Raw genomic sequence first — 16850 nt, 5'->3', positions numbered from 1 at the left:
GATGTCTACCTGGTGAGTGATTCCAGTTTAGCACGTGGAACAGGTGCTCCACACCCCTCTCCCAACCAAAAATACAAGACAACCATGAAGTGTTTTCTTATAAAACACTTTGTTCTGATAGAAACCTTCCAGGGCGGTTAGAAGTATTGTCTTCTAAGAGCTAAGATTTTAAATATCTAACCTGACTTCAAGTAGCCCGGTAGTGGATAGATCACCTAAATTATCATCACATAAAAAGTCAATGTCACCAGACAATTGATTGTAAAACCAAAGAAATCCTTTTTTCCTCTCCCAGGAGGCAATCAATTACTTTCAAGGCCAGTTATAGAGGTTTTTATAGCTAATCTATTAACAGCTTAATGTGATTTACTGATTGAAATGTGTTGTCTTGTCCACGAAAGGGGTCCCCTTAAACTTCTGAGCTGGTGGGGGCTTTGAACTTTTGTTAAGATAAAGGTGGTCCAAAGAATGGACATGAGTAATGTACATTCACTACTTTATAGTCTGATAGAGGCTGGAGAAGGCCAGGACTGATTCAAATGAGCAAATAAGCAGAGGTAAATTGCTTTCACAAACAGTATCCCATACAGGAACAGAAGGATAATTTTAATTTTATGAAGTGCAGAGAGTTAGGCACTGTTTAATTATGGAGCTATATTCATGGGTCTTCTGGGAAATTAATATTTCCCTTGACACTAGGTCAATGGCATTTCAAGAAAACAAAGTCAATCCATTGTTGCCAGAAATAAATATACTAGACGCCACTAAACTTGATGGTTCACTGTCTAGGAAGCTCACAATCTGAAAGAGAAACAACCAGCACACTCAAGGCCCTAAGAAACTTTTCTAAGTCTCTGTTGAGTCATCCCTATCCGCATTTTTCTCTCCTCTATTATTTTTGGGGCATTTCCAGTGCATAGCCTAAATTGCAATTAGGCACAGCTCTTGCAAGCCAGCAAGATGTTGAGAACAGAATCTTTCCCAAAATTGTCATTTTCCAAAGCAAGGATTCTACATGAGAAAAAACTTATCAAACTGACCTAACCCACTATCAAATTGTTCACTAGTCTTTAGAATAGTTGCTTTAGCAAAATCAACTGTCATCTTACATAAGAGACCAACCAGATAAATCATCCTGCATTCAGCAGCCCAAATCTAATCATTGTCCAGGCACAAAACAGACTAACAAAGTAAAAACAAGCTTTAAGAAATAGTAACAAAAGGACTGAATTAAGGATTTAAGAACCGGGAGTTGATGGATCAATGGTTTTATCCAATGTAGAAAAGCCTACACTCCCCGTTGTTTCCCCTTTCAAAAACAAAGCCACGCTAGTAAAACTATAAACATATCATTTCCTGGAAGATATGCCAGGGTACTTAAAACTTGAAATCAAATATTAGTGGTATGTGTCCAAGATCTTTGCAAACACTCTTCCTTGCCAGTCTTTCCTTTCCCCTGAAGAAAACTACACAAAATGCGCCCCCCCCCCAATTCATTAGTCTGCAAAGCCAGCAGAGATGATTAAGATACCTTGAGTACGATAGTTAAGTTTTTTACTGGAGATACATAATTAAAGTTAATTGAAAACATTAATATCTTGTATTAGGCTGCTTGCATTATGCTAAAACCCTATCCCTGCCAGGGAAAGTCTATGGTCCTTCTCCCTAAGGACTCTCCTGAAAATGAGATGACTCAGAAGATTGCCTTAATGAAAAACACAGGTTCTTGATATTTTTTTGGTCTATCATGTTAAATAGACTCACAATCAGAATATACAAACTGCCATAATTCCTTCAGTTGTGAATTTAAAAAAAAAAAAAAACACAAAACTTCCATTCAACCAAACACCCACTGCTTTGCTTCTATTGAGAATATTTTTATTATTATAGTTATCATATACACGACAGAATTATATTGGGAACATTTACAAATAGGTGGTTATTTAAAACCTTTCACTTGCACACGCTGAACCCTCACTTATTTTTCCAGGAGCAAGTTATCGGGGAGATGTTACAATTATTGCCTTGTGAACAAACAAGTTTCCATTAGATAACTTCGATGGCAAGAATTGAGAATTAAATTTTTTCTCCCATTTTAAATACCCTGTATAGCATATGTACTTGTTGTGCTTAAACCTAAAAGACGTGTTTAGCTCACCCCCATTCCCTTTTAAAAGTTACCAAAATTAAAATTTGAACCCCATTTAAAAAATTAAGTTCACCAGTATTTACAAATCCCATTAAATTACACATAAATAAATATGTACATTCAACACACTCTTTCTCTTAATACATAGAGCGCCTCCCTGGTAGTATTTTTCTTTTGCCTTTTAAGGCAAAGAAAAAAAAAAAAAAGAGGAAAAAAAGTTAATAAAATGTTATGTGCCTAGTATTTTCAAGTTTTTGCTTTAAAAGAAAAAGACCCGATATAAATATGCAAATAAAGCTGATATACCTTGAGAGAAAAAAAAGTTTTTTTTCAAGACATTTCAGTTTGTAGTACTAATTCAAAATTCTTTTTAAAAAAAAAAAAAAATCACAAAAAACACCTACAACACAAACTTGACTAAAGTTTTGTAAAACCTGAATTATCTCCTTTGGAAGTGTGTTAAATGTCATCCAGTAACAAGGTCAAATAAGATTTTTTTTTTCCTTCATAGGGTAAAAAGACTTGTGATCTAAGAAGAAGCTAGATAACCTTTTACATAATCAACATTGAAGATAGATTTAAACACCATAGTCTAATACTGCAAAATGGTTATTGTTGGCTTGGAAGAATCAATGAAAATTTTGACTTAAAAAGGAATAATTCTTAATTAATAACATCCAAAATACTCTATTACCCTTGGCTATTAGCACTGGGAATTTTAGAGGTTCAAAAAAAAAAAGTATTTTTAGCACCACTTTTAGAGAAAGGGGAAAGGAGAAGAAGGGATAAAAGGTTTAAGGAGCAAGTACCCAACAAGTACCAAGCTTGTAGTCTTCTTTCTGATAACTTGTCCACAAATTTTGGAGATATTGCAGCTTTAGAAACACAAGACTCCAGAATGGGAGGGTGTGTAAATCATGAAGATCCTGAATAAGATGATGTTTAATAAAGTTACAAATTTTTCTACATTGTCCCCTAGGCAAGAAGACAATCCCATAGTCTACATTATGGAGAATAGTTTAGGTCCTTTTGAACTTTTCCCCACGCTGTACTTGCGCCCTCCCCCTTTCTATTTCCGGTGCTTATCCATTTTCTCGATAGTTTTATTGGACTCAGCAGGGCTTTGGTCGCCAGTGTTCATGTAGGTTTTGTCTGCTATTTTTAATGCTTCATTTAGGTAGTTCTGGACAGATGTCATGGCTGCACATATGGCTGCACTCCCAAAGCCATGAGTTATTAGACTGAAATGAGTCAGGCAGCCTTGAATAGCAGGATCCAGAACTGGGCTGGGTCTAGCATTTCCAAGAGGAGTCCGGTCCTGAGTGAGAAGATCTGTGAATTCCTTACAGATTTGTCTAAGAGACAGAACAGAAATCTTCATGAATAGGTGGATTTCAAGGGACTATGAAAAACACATAAATGGACATGTCATATGAATAGTTTTTGGGGGCTTGGGGAGGAGGCATGAGAAGATCTGTTTTGTGTTCTCAAGTAAACTTGCAAATTCTCATGGCAAGCAAACACCAATTACCTGGGGTCTGTGCCAAGCCTCCCTCCTCACTTCAAAGTTATTTCATCTTTCAAAGGTTAGCTATTTTCATGGAATCAATGTTTTGGTTGTTATTCAATTTTGTTTTTTGCCAATATGTTCTTCTGCCTTGTGAATTCCTACTAGTTCTGCTTCATTTACCATAATTTTAAAATCAATTTAGTGCTAGTTTGGGCGAGAACCTCTTCAGCTGCAGTAACTGATTTGCAATGGATAAGCAGCAGCTGAACTGGGAGCATCTCATTTAGCCACATGTCACATATACATTGAGCCTCATCATTACAACATCTGAAATCTGTTACCCAGACAGAAGGTGTACAATCTTTCTTTAATTTGGCAAGCTAAGTCACATATCAAACAAATCGGAGGAAACACAAATATGAGGATTTTTTCCCCAAAATAATTTTTGTATTAAAATGCCTTTTGGAAAGGAGATCCATGATAGTCTGTCTCCCAGTTTAAAACATTCTATTCATAATCACTAAAAAGCAAGGGGGGTTCATTTCATGTAACACGTACCATCTCATTTCTTTTGCTTTTAAAAACCTACTTTTTTGCTTCAATATGCTTAAGAAACTCAAAAAGTTTAGCTGATTACAAGCAACCTGCCACAATACTCACTTAGCAGCAAGCAGCATATTCTTTCTGGTACCGATTTCATTCCGTCCTAAATGTGGTCTGGTTAAATAATCAGCTACTGCTTTAGACGGAAACTCAGTTTCACAGACATAACCAAAATCTCGGGCCAGATGCACAGCTTCACCTATAACAGTGGAATAATTCCAATCAAACCCAAAGCAAATTACTGCTAGAAAAGACCCCCCCAAAAAATATTTTCATGTAAATTCCCCTAAGAAAATGCAAAAAAACTCCAAAACAAATAAACATCAAATAAATATCCAGAAATTAAAAACTCAAAGATTCAAAAGATAAATGAAGCATTCTCTCCTGCATTGTCTTCATGTTGGCCGTAGGAATAACTGTTCAGCTATAACCTAAACTCCAATCCATGAAACTTGTCAGCAAGACCTAGTCAATTTTAATTATTTGTTTCATAATAAAAGTTTTTTATTTTATAAAATTAATCGCAGAGTATTCTTGGCTTAAGTCAGATGACTTTGAATTAAAGGAATTAAATGTGGCCTTTGGAAGACAGCTAACTTAGCTAACTTTGGAAGTCAGGAAAAGATAAATTCAGTTTCACCTTTTGACATATACGGATGCACAAGGTATGTTACTTAAAATCACGGTGACCTAAACAACTTTCAAAACAAGCTGCAAGCAGGTCATCATAATCATATTTATTAGTAAAAGATTAGTAAAAGACTAAGTAGATTCTTATACTGACAAGGAGAAAAAAAGTTTTTATTTAAAGAAAAGTAGAAATATCAGAATATCTAGCTGGAAAAAAGATTACAAGCATATTACACTTTTTTCCCCCAAGTCTCACTTTAGCATGCATTTTTACTAGCAATGCTTTCAAAAAGATCCAATTTTAATAATCCCACAGATTAGACTTCAGCTGGAGACTTTTAAAATATGAACTACACATGTTGCTCCTTTTATTACTGGAGACCAGTCTAGCCAATCCTATTTTATGCCATATATATATATATATATATATATATATATATAGTCTTTTAGTTTTCTTCCTTATGAAGGGGAAAAAATTTAATTGATTGAGGGAAGATGAGGGAGAATAGAATTGCAGGAAATAAATAAGGACCAAAAGTATCTGTCTCTTTCACTTTAATCAGAAAGATCATATATATATATATGCTAACAACAAAAGGAACACACACACACACCCCACCAGAAGAATCTGGACAAAACCTTCAAGCTAGACTAAAACCAATGACCAATTCTTGCAGGCATCTCACAGTACTGAAGAGAGAGTAACCTGAATGGTCCTTTACCCCAGTTAGGTCTATATGTACCAGACAAAAGTCCTGTGCAGAATTGTATCTCACTCCCCAAATCCTTACTCCTTCACTGACTTCCCTAAGGCCAGAAGGGGAAACTGAACTACTCTGATGATTAGGCCGATGGGAGTGTTTTTGTTCAATCTTTATACTACAATCCTCTCAGTGTTCAAGTCCATTTTCTCCTGAATATAATATGCTTGAGTTGAGGTTTTTCCTTTTAAAAAGTTGTATTTGTTTGTGTTCTTGGACACTTTCCAGGGGTCTTCCACTGAGAGAGGCCCAAACCCTGTTCCCAGCTCCATATGCCAGAAAACAAGTGCTACAGGCTCAGAAACACTGGGGATTGGTTTTCAGATCTGAGGTAAACGGGGTCAATGTTGGAAAGCAAACGGAAAGCAAACTTTTAGGACTCCCATGATTAAAGATTTGCAATTTTTAAAATGCTATCTAAATGCTCCTAGATACTTCCCTCATACTATTAGGAATTCCCTCTCCTCCTTTCTCCATACCTTTGAATTCATCCCCCAACCTTGAGGGCCATGCAAGACCTACAATATACTCTCTAAAGAACAAATAAAAACAACAACAAAAAAAAAAGAACAAAATAGCTTTTTAAAACTATGCCTACCATCTCAACTAAGTACTTAATTGTCATATGTGAGAAAGAATAGAAAATGCGAAGTCACTGGATTTTCAATGGCCAGCCCGGCAAACATTTTTTAAAAATAATCGGCATAGGTAAGATATTAATATCTGAGGCCAAACTAATTAGAATGTAGCCTATTTTAAACATTTATTGCAATTGCTTTAGAAAGATTATCAGCTAGTAATTTTATATACCTTACAAATTAGAAGTTTAAACACACACACCATTTCCCAAAGATGCTTCTGTTTTTCTCCACCTAACCTTACAACTATGAGGAGACTTATCAGGCATTTGAAAAATAAAACCAGTAATGCAATAAACTGACCTTCTACCAAGGAAGTTAATAATGTCACATTAGCAGCTTTTCTTCTTCCAGCTGGAAGATTTAAACCGATTTTATCCAACTTTTCTCGCAAAGAACGGCCCCCATTCTTGGATTTGGCTCTATGAATGATAAACATGACCAACATTGAGGGCTCAAGTGATAAAGTAATATGACAAATCAAATTTTATTTAACCTATAGAGTACTAAAAACAATTTGAATCTGCTTTCAGATGACCTCCTTTCTGCAGCTGTGGACTTTCATACATTACAGAACCAAAATTTTAGCAGAAACCAACATGGATACCTGTTAAAGATAGTTATTATAGAAACAAAAATAGAAGCGAACACAGATAAATATGGCAATTCAGGAAGAAAAAAAATTGATGGGAATCAGCTGTTTAGACAATAGCCATGAGAACATCTTAGGACTGGTTCTTATACAGCATGGGAGTCAGATTTTAACTAAATAATAACTTGCTGTTAGACCCATTTTAGCACTTTCTTCTACATTTAACACTTTTCAAAAAGGAAATGTATGTTTAAAACTCTCTGGGTCTATTAGAATTCAGTGTTAGATCTAAAGTTACATAAACGTTAAAAATACTTTCCCAGACCTTTTATACAACAACACCCTACCACAGTTGGGTGTCCAGGATGAATACTATCCAAAGATGGTTTCCCCTCACCTTCTCAACACACCACCCAATAGGGAGGCATTTAAGCATTCAGGAGAGGAAAGTCTTCGTTGGACCTCAGCTACAGTCACTTTATATTTCGATGTGGAGCTGAGGAGAGAAAGTCTTCCAGGTACAGAGCAAAATACTTCATTATGATTAACCACCGCTCCTAGCATCCCATCCTTCTGACAGGGGAGACCCAAAGAGTTGCTTTTGGTCATTGAAATAGGACCTGTGAAGAGCAACAGCAATTATCAAAACAATTCCAAAACGTGTTATACAGCAAAATATACTGTCTTCACGTCTAGTTCCTAGAACATTGTAAAGCACTTAATAAATGAGATGACAGATGATTTTTGACTCTATTACCTTCATTTTATTTATAAGTCACTACTGGGTTACTAAATAATGTGTGTTGGAAAGGAGAGAGAGAAGGGAAAAGCTCTGGCCAAAGCCAAGGTGTCTCAAAATTTCCTATTACCAACTTGCTAGGTGAAAACCTTTGTCAACCAGAGTATTTTCACTATTCTGAACCTTAATTGTAATTCCTGAGCTTACTCTGTTATTATCTGGGGCAGGTGCTTAATAAATGTATTTAACAATAAAATGCAAGACTTATAACAGATGGCTTGGAAAATTCCATTTTAAGGACAGAGTATGTCTTTGAATCGCTTTAAGCAACTATAGATGAAAAGCAGAGAAATCCAAATTTTATCTATTGTTAGTACAAATTCTTCAGCAATACCCAAGATCTGGTAGCCACCTTGATAACAGACTAAATCTTTTATAACTGATTGTTACTTCTCTTCAAATTAATTGAACACTTTCCAACTTGGTTTCTAAAAGTACTGTGTCCGAAGCTAGGTAACTGAAATAAAAAATTTAATTGCCACAAAAACTTGTACATTTTTAAGACTTTCACCCTGCAGGTTTAAATCTACTTTCAAATCCAAATACTCTTAGTCAAACTGAAATGGAAGTGGCTGCCTTTCTAAAACTGAAATGGCAATTCATGTATACCCAAAATTAGCCAGCAATTTTTAGCATCTGGACAGTTAAGTTTCTGAAACAAAGAGACAATAGAATTGTATGTATCTTACTCTGCCCTGCCTCAATAGGTTAACCAGACCAATGGTAGCACCTAGGCAGAATTTAGCAATAATAGACAGCCAAGCAATCAAATTTCCACCACATTATTGTAACAAACCACCAACAGCCAATTTTCTAAAGTAGTGTTCCATCAATATTTCTCTCTCTAGTCCCTTCCAGATGCAGCATGTGCTAGAGGAGAAAAAGCAGTCCTCCCCACTATTGCATTCTGGGTTTAAAACACTTGTTCAAGTAAGAAAAGTTGACATTTCATCAACTCATAGGCCTTATTCTACTACAACCATCTGTCCAGTCTAAAGGAAAAATCATTTCTATTTCTTGGGGTTTCTGCATTTGGACACACTGGTCTATTTTCAACAAAATGCTTGATCAGAGTAGATATAGACGTCATTAAGACTCAAAGGCTTTTTTACCTTTCCTATGTCTGAAGGGATAAGCGAAAAGAAAGATAGGGGAGACGAATTATAATTAACGCACCTTTCCTGATGACTGTCTGATCATGCAACAGCAAATGCTGGTCTTCCACATTCTAGGGGAAAGAGGAGACAGTCTATTTAGCAAGTAAATAGAACAAACGTGAGAGACTTCAGAAAGGACAGTAATGGTAAATCCTGATTGATTCTGTCTAAAATTCAAACCTGCTTTCCAAGTTTCCCTCTTACAATTGTCCCAGACAACAAGACTCACCTGTACATCTTCCATTTGATGGGCCATGTCATGTAAGCCCAGATTTTCCACCAGTGCTGCATCTAGGCTGTGGCTGTGGGGCTGCAGAATCAGCTCAGAACGTCTGTAGGTCTCCCTTCTTGTCCCTGGGCCACCGGCATCCAGCCCGGAGAGGTGGGGGACCAGGCCCGGCCTCGTGTGGTGGCTCAAGCCAGCTGGCTCCTGGTTTTGCCGGCTGGGCCAGGCCTGTTGCTGGCTGGCCGCCGGCGCAGGTTGGTGCAGGGAGTTGATGGAGAACGGGTCGCCCAGGTGGGAGTACGGGTCAGCAGATTGAGAATAGGGCAATGGTTGGTAGGGCGGTGGGAAGTAAGGAGGTTGAAAGTCGGATGCCCCAGAATGTGAAAGCGGTGGGGCTGCGGGACTGTAGAGGTGCTGGCTGACCGCTGGGAGGTGAGGGAGGCGGGGGTTCCCGTTGCTGTTCCCATCGTGCCTGTCCTGGAAGAAAATTGAGAGTGATTGGAGGATAAGACGACCCCGCTTGTGCGAAAAATCCAGTTAGCACGATTCTCCTCCCCATCCTCATCCCCTCTCGAAACACTTTCTAATTCCAGTTCCATCTAATTTACCCCTCCCCCTCTTGTCCTCGATTGGGGTCGCAGCAGTCAAAGAGGCCCCACCCCATTCACACAGCAATCTATACGACCACCTCATTCACAAGGCAATTAAAACGAACGCGCGGGACGCTTGGATATTTGAACGCCAACACATTCCCTAAAAAGGGGGTAAAAGGAGTGTTTGGAGGCTGTTCAGAAAAAGACCTCGGGGTTTCCGTATGGGGAGCATTAGCAAAAGGAAAATTAAAAACAGTAAGAACCTCTTAATCGCTGATTTTCAACCCTCCCTTAACTTGCGGCGCGTGACTTCTCCCGGCATCGAACTTTCCTTACCCGGGCAGGAGACGAAGTCAGTCCTGATGCCTAGCTAACAAATTAAATGAACAAGTAAAAGTCCCCCCGAAAGAACCAAAAAAAAACCACTTCTCTTTCCCAGGCTCGCAGAAGGCTTCTAAAGTGCAAGACCCACCACGCGGTTCTCCATGTTCTTCCGCGACCACATGTAAGTCAGTACCGCAAGGAAAGTAAGTAGCGCGTGATGGCGGGCGGCGACGCGCACGAAGGCGGGGAAGGTGCTTTTTCCTCCCCCCAGGACACTTTCGCGCGGTAGTGACGAAATTAAGTGGAGGGACGTTTGGGTGGGAGAAAGGGTAGAGGCTGAGGTTAAGTGCCTATTCAAATCCATCCGAAAAAAACTCTTCAGATCGCTCAGATGCGGCCGGAGCAGGAGATGACACCCACGACCGTCGCATTGTAGCAGAGGAAGAGAAGCGATTAGGGCAGAATGTAGCGCTGCCGAAGAAAAAAATGAGAATAAACCTTCGGAGACAGAAACTAATTTTTTAAAAATTTTCCTGGAGCATTTAACTTAAGCCCACCGACAAGGTCGTGAACTTTTCGCGCCTCGATGTTTTGGCCAGTGAGTTTTACCCCGAAGGCCAAACAAGTAAGTAATTGGGATTCCGGAGCATCTGGGGATGGCAAGCCTCTGGCCGTCTCAAGAGGCTGTTTTCACAGACGGCGGGAGGAAGAGTAAGCATCGAGTTTTTGAGCCGGGGCTTAGGGAGATGGCGCTGCGGCATCTCATCCTTTTTTCCTACAGTCACCATCCATTCCCATTATTCCCAGCCCGAAACGTAGTTACCGGATTAGATTCTCATTAGGACCCTTGTTTGTCCCGTTCCCCCCGCCACCCCCATACCTTTGGGAATGGATCGCTGATCATAGGAGGAGCCTGAAGAGAAGGCATCCTCCCTCTAGTGGAGGGAAACAAGTCCTGCAGAAAGTCCAGTTACTCTGTCCCAACTCACTGTCCCCGATCCCCACTGCCAGTCCCACACCGTACTACCAAGACGTTCGGTTCGATGTAAGGCTCTCTCCCCGGAGCTCAACGCCGTGCAGACCTCGCCTACCTCTAGCGTCGGCTTCCTCTTCCCGCTCGCCGGCTCCCTCCCTCTCCCTCCCACTCTGCGAAGCTCCTAGTTCAACCTGTCAAACAGGCTTTTTCACTTCAGGACGCTTACGGCCTCATCTGTCCTCCCCGCCCCCCCACCTTTTAAAGCTCAAAGTTTTTATTTTTCCTGAATTCTGGATTAAACGTAAGCGAAGATCTCTTACAAGTGACAGTAAGAGGGCAGGAAGGTCTCATTGGCCACTCTTTCTTCAACTAATTTTTTTACCACGACTTATATATATCAAAGTAGAGAATTGTAACGAAAAAAATGAAAGGTTCTCCACCCCCACCCCACACACTCTATATAAATTCAAGAGAATTTTTACTGTCACTTTTCTTCCCTGATCCCTGGGATGGTGATGGGTTAAAAATCAAGAATGCCCAGGGGCGCGTTCAAGCAAACGGGTTAAAAACCACGAGCGCCTGTACTTAAGTGTGGCGGTGGCGCATTATTTGCCATTAGTACACCATCCCCTCTGATTCAGAGAGCGCTCCGAATAGAGGCTCTTCATCCTCAAGAAACTATTTCCTGCTCCTATTCCTACCTTTCAAGTAGCCCATTCTCTCATCCTGGCGAGCGGGGCTCGAACTACAGGAGCCTCGTTTCCCTAACTTAAAATTCGCCCGCGGGCGCCGGGTTCCCCCATCCCCGCCCTGACTGCGCCTTTCTCACCTCGCAGTCATCTTCGTACTTGACATTGTCGGATAATTTCCACAACATGGCGTCCGGAGTACCCCAAAATAATCGCCAAGATCCAGGATACCCCCACCCCCCGGGTGGTAAATCCAAAGTTGGGGTCACGGTCGCTGGTTCCCCGCCCCCCAGACTAACTGGGCTGGGCTCTCCGTCCCCTTCAGATGAACTGCATCGGAAGCTGCTTCGGGGAGGTACCGATCTTTCTCTCTCTGGAATGGTCAAGGATCTCTGCCTGTTCCAGCACTTCCCCCGCACCCAGCCAGCCTTAATGGGAAGGAAATTAACATAACTCCTCCCCCGGGACTGCACCGAAGGCCCAACTTTCGGAAGACACTTAGCCTAACTAGCCAGTCACAGGGGCCCGACCGAGCGGGCCCCACCCAGAACTCCTCCCTCGCTCCCTTTCTCCAGCGCTCGGCGCTGGGGCCTGGCGGAGTGCCAAGACCCACGCACAGAACGGGGATGGAAGGGTGGGAAGGGGGTGTAAGAATGGAACCAGCGCTGTGGAGTGCGCAAAACTGCACTAAAAGGAGAGAAGCAAACGCTAAAACGCTCCTTTCTTTCTTAGCATTCCCAGCTTTTACCCAAGCATGCTTTATTGATTGTCTGGGTGGGGTCGTTGTTTTCCTGAAGAAACTCCAGAGTAAAAAGCAGGGCAGCTTGCTAAAGAGAGTGAAGTGGCCGAAAAACACAATCGAGAGAAGCCTAGTGAGTGGGTTGGTTGTTATACTTAGACAGCCCAGACATTTTGAAGGGGGCCAAACTTGCCTGGTAACGGCAGGCAGATGCTTTCATACCCTACCTATATCACTGCCAACTACTAGTAGCAATTCACGTTTATACAGCTTTTAAAGATATTTCTTTCAGTTCCAATGCAAGGATTACCATATTATTTTTGTATTTTTCAGGTCCCAAAACTGCTGGTGACATGTTAGCTTTAGTTTCTGCGGCTCCATACAGTGCTTGTACTGGAGAGCTTCTGTAGAAAGAACTTCCCTCCTACCCTCTCTGAGAATAGCCAAAAAACGAAGTTTGAATAATCGATTGAAATATGGCCCCACAAAATAAGAAAAAAAGGGAAAGAATGTAAAGAAAGAATTGGGAACTCTAGCAAATGTCAAATTAGCAGCTTTTCCTTGTCTTCTACTTAGTTTGGGGGAAGGGAAATAGATTAATTAAAATACTCATTCTGATGGAAATTACTGCAATCGAGGAAGTCGAATACCCCAATATGCACCATTTCATGTCTTAATTATTGATTTTCATTGCAATGGGAACTTTTAAGGTATGATTCAACTGTGTCCTAGACGATTTTTCTAAACTATTAAATACTTCCCGGAAAACAATGGTTCAGAACCATATCGAATATTTTAAGCCATTCTGGGATTACAGGCTACAATGCGGGATATAATTGCACGGACTCGATTCATAATACAATTACAAAAGCAATTCTATTCGATCACTTCTATTTTCATTTAATCAAGTTCTTTCAGGGTAGAAACTAAACTTGTTTTACAGTTTTTCTTTCAATGCATTTGAAAAGCACAAGATAACTGGCCTTTCTCCATCAGAAGTTCTTTCAAATGCTGGGGTCCGGCGTGGGATAAGATCAATTCCAACTCACAGGTTTAGTGCAACGACTGAGAGTCTCCTGATTAGAATTTAGAAATGACAGCTCCTTCTTCTCCTCCTCACACATGCACCCTAAAAACCAATGGGGTCCTTAGTGGGAAATCCCTTACAAAATGCGCCGTGAGAGTAGGGAGAAACCGTGGAAAAGTAGAAGGCCTCAAACTGAGTGAGGGCTGGTAATGATGAAAGATAGGCTTTCCCGCCCCTTTCCCTGGTAGCAAGACCACCCCTTCAATGCAGTTGCTCCGCCTCCACAAACACACCCCCATTCTTGACCAGGGGCTGGAAAGGGAGGGTGCAAGAGGCCCTTCTCTCCACCATAGAAGTCATTCCATCATAAACGCACCTGAGAACCCCTACCCGTAAATCCTACCTAACTTTTGACACTTGGCAGTCTACTGTAGAGGAAGTTGTTTTTCCACCGTATATAATTTTTTTCTTAAAAACAAATCCCTTTGAAAATTTTCTCTCTCTCCCCCCCTCCCCCTCCAAAAATGCTACGCAGAATTCCAGATACCTGGGGGGAAGGGTATTGGTGAAGGGGACCAGAGGTTAGGAACCGACTAGTTTGTAGGAACACAGAAGATTCTAAAATTTTTACATTGCTCTTTGTGTCGTTCCTTTTCCCAAGTTTTTTCAAAGGGAGTCAAAAGTATCGAAGATGGTTCCTACAGAAAATTCTGGTCCTGGTAAGCACACAGATTTAACTGAAACCTCATTTTGAAAATCCCTTTAGACTGGGAGAAGAGAGATAAAGTGGTTTGGGAGACCATTTTGGGGGTCCAAGGAAGGGAAACATTCAATTATTTGAGGAGACATCATCGCGCTATCTTTCCCCTTTAAAAATTCATTTAAAGAAATTGTGTGCCTACTGTGTACTAACCATCCACTTTACTTAATACAGGGAGAGGTGCAGATTTTAACTGATATGTCTCTGTTCCAAACGCTTGGACAATTACCTGTCCAGTTGGGAAGCAACTAGTTGAGGACCACAATGTCTGCACATCCCTCACTCAAACCTATACCCTAGACCCCGTCCAAGGCTACCTTTCATCATTCCAAATCGTATTTTGAATTAGACTAGCGAGAGACTAGCAGTGCCCTGTACACAGCGTGTGCTAAATAGGGGCTTTTTGAAACGAAATTATTTCCAATAAGTCCCAAGGAAGGGACCCACTAGCTTTGCTTTCCTCTTTTCCTTAGTTAAGCAGCGATAAATTGGTCAATATTTGATGCCTTGATATCTAATATTTGCCAGGAAATGCTTAACTTTTGCGATTTATACTTTCCTACAAGTCTAAAAAGTGTCTCCGTGCCAGGTTTACAGCAAAGCTTGGAATGATGCAGTGCTGGCCGACGCTTCGTTTCCCTGCCGCAGACAGCTGCTCCCTGGCGGCAGGAGGCTTACAAGAGCCTACCTACAACCTTCTGCAGTTTATCGGCCCTAAAACCTTATGAAATGGCGCTTCTCCGATCTACCGACGTTTTCTTCGGAGAAGTTCTGGGATTCATTTCCTCGAAATAAAATCGGAAAAGAGGTGCCTCAGCAGTCGGGCTCGGTAGGCTGCAGAACTCCCGAGAGCGCTCGCCTCTTATCCCGACACAATCCTCACCTTACGGTTTTCGCACCCAAGGCGGGCACGGACCAGAGAGATTGAATACCGCAGGTCCCAGTCCGGTGCAAGGCGTCGGCTGGGGCCCCTCGGGGGGAATCGGGCGGCGGCAACTAGAGCCCAGGCAATGGTCACACCCCTGGGTTTGGGCAAAGTTTCCTTCCTATCTAACCAGATCCCTGACCCACACACAGAACAACCTGAACAGAGAAGCACCGGCTCCTTCTAGTAGCAAGAAATCTCCCCTCTCACCACCATTCGGACAGGTGGAGGGGTCTGGAAGAAAAGGACCAAGAAGCAGGTGGAAGACAAAAACAGCAAAGCGCTCGAGGGAAAACTTCCTTCAAACAGGTGTGAGTTCTAGCTCCGGCCCGCTGAGCCCCGAGGGGGCGAACGGGTTGAGTCCCCAGCACTCCTATCCCTGAGGCGGGACAGCCGGACCGACTGACTCCTAGGTGTCTGCCTTTCCCCACCAGGCAATTGGCTGTTGGCTCCCAAAAAGTGCAGCCAAACGGCGACTCCTCTCTCCTTGCCTCATTCGGCCGCCCTTTACCCCACACAGACCCCAGGGAAGGGTGAAAAGATCTGGTTCCAGGTTTCCACCACCTTTATCACATCGGCCACCGATTCGTCGCAGGCTAGATGTTCATAGTTCAGGGACAGACTTTTGGGACAGAGACATCCAAGATAACTGAGGTTAGAAGGCTCCAGGCCCACCCTTGCTCCCCAGTCCTCTCTCCCCATTGGGAAGTCAGCCTATCCCTGGTCTAGAATCTAGATCGTTTTGCTAACTACTCCTCTTCTTCCCAATCTTTCTATCCCCAAAAGAATAAGGGTAGAAACCCGGGCCGCTGCCCCAGCCTAGGCCCTCCGGCGCTTGAGCGCTCGGCGCCGCTCCCTGTGAGCAGTTAAAGACACATACTTGCCAATCGAGTCTCCCCAGCAGAGCCATTCAGCCTCCCAGTGGGGAGTCGAACTCCTGCAGCAGCTGCCGCTTTAACTGGTCGACCTGCCACTGCCAGAACCCCACACCTGGGAGCCAGGGCCGCCCGCCAGGTGCGCATGCGTGCAAAGCGCCTTTTCTCCACCCCCAACCGCTATCTCCCACCATCCCCAAGAATAACAACATGCACACCCCACCCACCCCACCCACTGACCCACCTGCATCCATCTAGGACAAATTCATTTAAGACATTCAACTCAGATTCAACTTTACCTCGACGGGGTATGCGCTGGCACCTCCTTCAGTGCATACAGGCCTGTCCACATGCAGAAGTATGCACACATCTTACTTGAGAATATAAAGATCCAATAGATCACGAGAAATATCTATGCACAACACATTTGCTCAAGTATGTATTTGCATGATTTTGGGACAGCCATAAATGGTACAGTAGATAAAAGTTCTGAGACTGGAGTCAGGAAGATCTGTTCAAATACTGTCTCAAATAATCGAAAGCTGTGTGATGATCCAGGGCAAGTTCCCCTGTTTGCCTCAGTTTCCTCATCTGCAAAATGAGCTGGAGAAGGAAATGGCAAACCACTCCGCTATCTTTGCCAAGAAAAACCCAAATCAGGTCAGTGTCAGGTAGGACTGCAACCATCGGATAGTAACAATTACATGATTGCATATATATTCGTATAGTATATAATCTACTGGAGTTGATGCAGTTGAAATCAGAACTAATCAGGCACAAGCTTTAGTAATCCTGTAGTTAAGACCTTTTATCTCTATAGTTCTCAAGTTCTCAACTAAAATGAGAATATAGTGATAATTCTTGGATTATCTCCTCC

The 16850-nt window shown here is 42.0% G+C and overlaps 1 protein-coding gene across 3 annotated transcripts; it reads right to left on the bottom strand.

Annotated features, from left to right (window-relative positions):
• Positions 1 to 1856: 1856 nt before the first annotated feature.
• TFAP2C (transcription factor AP-2 gamma) lies at positions 1857 to 16065 on the bottom strand. Of its 3 annotated transcripts, none has more exons than XM_051976638.1 (7): positions 15979 to 16065; positions 9069 to 9542; positions 8859 to 8910; positions 7281 to 7503; positions 6595 to 6713; positions 4320 to 4461; positions 1857 to 3504 (listed from the first exon to the last, which is right to left on the bottom strand). In XM_051976638.1, the coding sequence occupies exons 1-7, from the start codon at positions 16006 to 16008 to the stop codon at positions 3219 to 3221; spliced, it is 1326 nt and encodes a 441-aa protein (XP_051832598.1). In that variant the 5' UTR covers positions 16009 to 16065; the 3' UTR covers positions 1857 to 3218. The 3 variants fall into 3 exon arrangements, with proteins under 3 accessions (XP_051832598.1, XP_051832596.1, XP_051832597.1); XM_051976636.1 differs by lacking the exon at positions 15979 to 16065 and adding an exon at positions 11788 to 12196; XM_051976637.1 differs by lacking the exon at positions 15979 to 16065 and adding an exon at positions 10863 to 10996.
• Positions 16066 to 16850: the final 785 nt, after the last annotated feature.

This window comes from Antechinus flavipes, chromosome 2 (assembly GCF_016432865.1).
Source record: "Antechinus flavipes isolate AdamAnt ecotype Samford, QLD, Australia chromosome 2, AdamAnt_v2, whole genome shotgun sequence".
Classification (NCBI taxonomy): domain Eukaryota; kingdom Metazoa; phylum Chordata; class Mammalia; order Dasyuromorphia; family Dasyuridae; genus Antechinus; species Antechinus flavipes.
Note: the sequence above shows the minus strand (reverse complement) of the source record. Positions and strands in the feature narration are given on the sequence as shown.